This window comes from Aptenodytes forsteri, unplaced genomic scaffold (genome assembly GCF_000699145.1).
Source record: "Aptenodytes forsteri isolate BGI_AS27 unplaced genomic scaffold, ASM69914v1 Scaffold201, whole genome shotgun sequence".
Lineage (NCBI taxonomy): Eukaryota > Metazoa > Chordata > Aves > Sphenisciformes > Spheniscidae > Aptenodytes > Aptenodytes forsteri.
Genome location: NW_008796209.1, coordinates 1327680 through 1332996, shown reverse-complemented (window position 1 = coordinate 1332996; position 5317 = coordinate 1327680). Strand labels below are relative to the sequence as shown.

Genomic DNA, 5317 nt, shown 5'->3' with positions numbered 1-5317 from the left:
CAGCTCTGCGGGACCGTGCCCCTTGCGCTGCCGGGATGGGCACCACCCCGCTCGCCCTTGCGCAGCGGGTGTCGCCGTGCGCACCCACGCACACGCGCTGCGAAGAACGTGGTTCTCATGGCGTTGCTGAAGCGGCCTCAAAGCACTCCCCGTTATCCGACCAGGAGGAACGTCATGCCCCAGCCCGGTCCCAGGGCCAGCAGAGCTTCCCAGGCACCCGCAGGGAGCAGGGGGCTTTCTGCAGGCTTGCAGCCCCGCCGCGGGGTGCCCGGGGGTGAGCTCGCTGACCAGGTGAGAGTACAGGGATAGCCAGGCTCCTCCGGACTTCCCTGCTGGGATCCTGCCCCCTTCCTGGGGGCTTCCCAGGTCACACGCAGCTGGTCCGTCTCGCCAAGCAGGAGGGCTTGGGACCCTCCCAAAAGCATGACCTCAAACTCGGGAACACCTTTGCGCCAGGAGAAACTCCAGGCTATGGCCAGACCAGGCGAGGCGCAGCTCATGCCCCTCTCTGAGGGGGAGAGGGCCAGCCACAGGCTCCGGCTTGCAGCAGCCACTTGGGTGAGCAGAGGTAGGATGAAGGCAAGAGCCGCTGCCTCCTCCCAGCGCAGGGATGGGAGAATGGCCTGGGGGAAAAGCCCCACCAGGCCAGATTCCCCTGCGTGCAGACAGCTCACGTGAACAGGAAGAAACAGCAGGAAGAGCGTGTGCCGCAGCCCGGGGAAGGCTGTGGGACTGGCGGTGAGTTACCTGCCCTTGGCCCAAGGATGAAGCCACCGGAAACCTCCTGCAGGCTGCCACGAGGCTTCCGGAGTTCGCTGCCTGGGGGAAACCCCATGGGGAGGGACAGTGTGCGCCACAGCTGCGCCCAGGGGAGGAAGAGACAACCCAGTCAGCATTTCAGGACTTTACTACGGTTCACAGTAAGAGCAGAAAGGGATTTTTAAATATGTTAGAAACCAAAACTTATTTCAGGGAAGTGCAAGATCTGCAAACAGTGGCATATTAAGGAGTAGTGTGGCTTCAATTTGGGGCTGACACAGTGCAGCCGCGGAGCCAGGGTGCCCCCCGAGAGCCTGCGGCACTAGTCGCAGCATGCTCACGCTGAGTGGGAAGATGCCAAGATGACAGAGTGCAAGCTGTGCTGCAGCCTCTCCTGAGCGACCCAAGGCCAGCAGGGTCCCCGGGGCTCTCCATGCTCCCGGGCTCTGCCATCACTCTGCCGCAGGTTTCGCTTCCTTGGCCATTTCCAGCTGCGTCAGTATTTCATTCCACTGGACAAACTGCTTGGAGAGCAGCAGGGTCTGGATGTGACTCTTAAGGAAAGAGATGTGGAAACTGCAGGGAAGAAAGCAAGGTCAGAGCACCCTGATAGCCCAACAGCACCGTTACAATCCCAATTCCTTGGCAGAGGAAGAGGCCCAGGGCACCAGGCTGTAGAAAGCCTGCGCGGACTCAAACCATCCAGGTGCTGAGCCACTGCACAGCACCAAACACCGATGGGAGTCCAGGAGGCGCTTCTGAACACTGCGTAGCACTGCATTTCAAGGGGCTTTCTACAGAAAAGAGCAGAGCTTCCCTACCTGCTGTGGCTTTAGGACGCGTCTCAATGCTGGGATCCTACATGGCCAGGATTAGCCGCTGTTTGGCTCAGGCAGGTCGCAGGGACCAGCAGTCACCTGACAGAGATGCCAACATCCAGCCGGCCGGTGCAAGCTCTGCACCAGCACGCAGGCTGCGCTGCTCCTTCGTGCCGAGCCACACTGTGAGCGGATCCAGCGCAGAGGCTCCAGCTCACAGGTGGCACTCTGCCCTTCCCATCTCAGAGAGATGGGGAGTTCTGGCCCTCGGCTCCACTCCTGAGAGGAGTATGACAGGGGACACAGGTGTCACCACGACAGAAAGGGCACTGGCCATTAAACCCAGGGCTGGGGATCACCTGCTTCCAACAATAGCTGGTGGGGTGAGGCAGCCCAGGAGACAAGCGGGCAGTTCAGCTGCATCAGGCCCAAAGCTCAAAGGATACCATTTTGTTGTAGTCTTCGAGAAGCATCTTGACGCTGTCGGTGAGATCTTGACGCTGTTCCTGCAAAAAGGGGAGCCGCAGTGAGCAAGCAATAAATCAGCTGAAGGACATCTGTCTTCTCAGTCCCTGACAGCACAGGGGGAACCTCATCCAAGGCCAGTACTGAGATTAGAGCTCAGACCCTGGCTGTGGCCACTCATTGTGGCTGTAAGTGTTTCAACAGTCAAGAGAAAGGTTACAAACACCCAAGCGCATGAAGCACCAAAGCCCCTCGGCTTGCACTACTGCCTGCCTCTCCTCAGCATCCATGCTTTGCTTGCTCCAGAATGGAAACTCACAGCAAAATGCTGAAAGGGGGCATTAGGTGCTGCCCAGGCTACTCATCCCCAGCTCCAGGAGCGCTCAAAGGGGGAAGAAAAGGTGGAAGAGACAAGGTGACAGTATCAACAGCCTTCCAGAGAGTGCAAAAAAAAAAAGTAATGCCAGCTGGTTAAACCCACTGCCGCTTATTAAGTGTCACTCAAACCTCTATTTCGAACAGGCTTATGGCAGGCAAAGCGCTTTTCCCATTCAGACGCAATTGTCAGAAATCCTGGCTGGTTTCCACACCTCACACCCTGCCCCCCAAGTGCTTACACTTCTGGAAAACTGCAGCATGAATATCCTGGACGAGATGCAAAACTAAACCTGCTTATAAATGAGCAATTCAAGCAATTGCAAATACAGGGCTGTCAGTACAGCCGCTAACAGACAGTTCCTCCTCCCTGCTAGTTAAGGCTGTCAAGACTATTCACGCTACCTGCTGCTGTATGTGGATTTGAGAGAGTCGCTGTAGTTTGGCTGCATGGTCAGGAACCGCTGAAAGCACAGAAGAGAAATCCATTTTGTTTGTTTTACAGCACATGGGATTAGTTACAAAAATAAAGACCATTCCTTCTCCACGAGCACATCACAGCAGAACTCCGCTCGCTGAATGCAAGCGCCACACGCCACAAACACACCTTTTACACTATACAAAACCCCTAGCTACCCTGTACATTAAATACCAAGTTTATTTGCTAACTGCTTCTGGATGGCATGAGTTAGGGGATGCCTGCAGCGAGAACTACATCAGAGTAAACTACTTGGATGAACGTTAGGGCAAGCAATTAAAAAGGCATCTCCACCTACGCCAAGAGCAGGGATGTTCTGGACATAAAAGAGCTTGCAGGCAGGAGTAGCTCCACAGCCTGGTGACCATACACAGAGCTCAGCCACCAGTACCTACCCTCCCTGCCAAGCTGCTGCCTCTAACCTGCTTCCCAGCCTACTCTATCAACTCCTTGACCTTGCGTGGGATGTTAAGAGCAGCATGAGGGAGGAGCAGACATACTTTGTTTGTACCTACTTTACTCACACCAGGTTGTGTGCTTAGCTGTCCTCAAGTCTGAGGCTCAAGAAAAAAAAAAAAACAGGATAGGCAGCAGCTTGGGGGGTGGCATTTGCAGCTCAAACTTGCAGAAGAACATGCATACCTTGGATACTGGCACTGTCCAAGATGGGCTGGAGGTTCTTCACCTGCTCCAGAAGGGCTGCTCGGGAAGGAATAACCTGCTCCTCTGATTGGGGAGAGACAAAAAGCAACATCAGTAAATACAAGACACTGCTTTGGCTTTTCACAAATACTGGTGAGGTAACTTTTCCAGCTGATCTAGCTATACAGAAAGGGGCTTGTTTATGATTTTATTTAGACTTTTGTGTTGCTCACCCCTGGATTCTGGTTCACACTAACTTAAGGCAGGAAAATCTCCACCAAGTTTCATTTGCAGACTATACCAAAACAAGGCTGAACCAAATTTCTTGGGGCAAAAGAGGACAAGAGCAGAAAGTGGTTAAAATACATCCAAAGGTCTTCCATTTTTGTCACAGCCTAGAAAGTATTGGAAGTGGGGTGAGGAAAACTGTTCTAGCTCCAGTTTTTCTTTTCAACCTTTTATTAATTCAGGGTTAAACTGATCAATACTAAAAAGATCAGAACTGATACAACTGCAGCATGGGCATGCACAAGGGAGCACTGACGGTGACAGACATCCTTGTACAAACCATCTCTCTGATAGCTCCAAAGAAGGTGCCTTGCCAGATCTTTACAACTAAAGAAAAGAAATCCATCCCAATTCAGCTTAGGTAAAAGACAACTTTTGCAGTGCTAAAAAACCCCCTTGTTTCCTCTCATTTTGTATCATACCTGCCAAGATGAACTGCAGCTTCATGGCGTCTGGAACAGCCATCCTATCAATGTACTGAGGGTCGAGGTATTTTATTACATCTTCAACTAGAGTGAAAAATAGGTTTGGAGACAAAAAGTAGGAGAGACATTACTGCCTTTACAAGTGCAATTTTCCCCTGTGCTATACATCAGGTTACTTTGTAAACATTGCCCACTTAGGGCCGGGGTTTTTTTCCGGATTCGTGAATTTCTATAGCACTTGAAAATACGTGACTTTGGAGCACTGTGACCAAAAACTGACAAATAGCTCAAGCCAAATAACTGCTTCGTTACGGACACCCACAACACTTGCTTTTTATTTGGACAACAATATTAAAGGTGAGTGAAATCTGCTTCTTCCTGCCCTTGGAACAAAACCAGCCAATAGCCCTCCATCCTGGTCCTTAAAATCATCTACAAATACACAGTTTACAGTTTTGCACTGAATGGGCACCACAGCCTTGGACCACAGTGACCCTGCCTACGCAGCCTGCTCCTTCTGTGATACGAGACGGCAAAACTTGGCCAAGAGGCAGTCCTGCAGGACAAAGCACCACTCTGCTGCCTGCTTCTGATATCCCCCCCTTTGGAGGCGGCTCCCCAGATCCGTCCACCAGTGGCTGCATGTGACCCTTATTGCTCCCACCGCACACACAGGATAGAGCTGCTGTAGTGTGCCCGAGAGGTCCAAGCGTGCAGAAAGTCACTTCAGGAGCTCATGCATTTCAAGAGCTTAACAACCCTCAAGGACTGCCTTACAGGCGGAGCAAATCGCTGCACTGATGCAGGCAGACATCAGGCAAACAACAGGTTGCGGTGGCCCACTTCCCATGCCCAACAGCTGAGTGGGAGAATCGGGAGCAGAAAGACACCCCACTTAGTTATTTATTTCTCTGCAAAATATGCCAAACAAGAGGCCAAAATCAAAGGGGCTCCCACGGGGAAGGGATTTTTGTTTAGAGGAGCGAAACGCCACACAGCGGTTTCGAGCTTCCCCTCGCCCCCCCCGCCCCGCCTCCCCGAGGCCGCTCACTTTTCTTAAACAGGAT

At 52.6% G+C, this 5317-nt stretch overlaps 1 protein-coding gene across 1 annotated transcript; it reads right to left on the bottom strand.

Moving 5' to 3' along the window:
* Positions 1 to 889: 889 nt before the first annotated feature.
* On the bottom strand, positions 890 to 5311 carry DCTN3 (dynactin subunit 3). Its single transcript, XM_009288235.1, has 6 exons — positions 5302 to 5311; positions 4248 to 4334; positions 3538 to 3621; positions 2823 to 2881; positions 2024 to 2083; positions 890 to 1301 (listed from the first exon to the last, which is right to left on the bottom strand). The coding sequence occupies exons 2-6, from the start codon at positions 4288 to 4290 to the stop codon at positions 1212 to 1214; spliced, it is 336 nt and encodes a 111-aa protein (XP_009286510.2). The 5' UTR covers positions 4291 to 4334; positions 5302 to 5311; the 3' UTR covers positions 890 to 1211.
* Between the last annotated feature and the right edge of the window lie 6 nt (positions 5312 to 5317).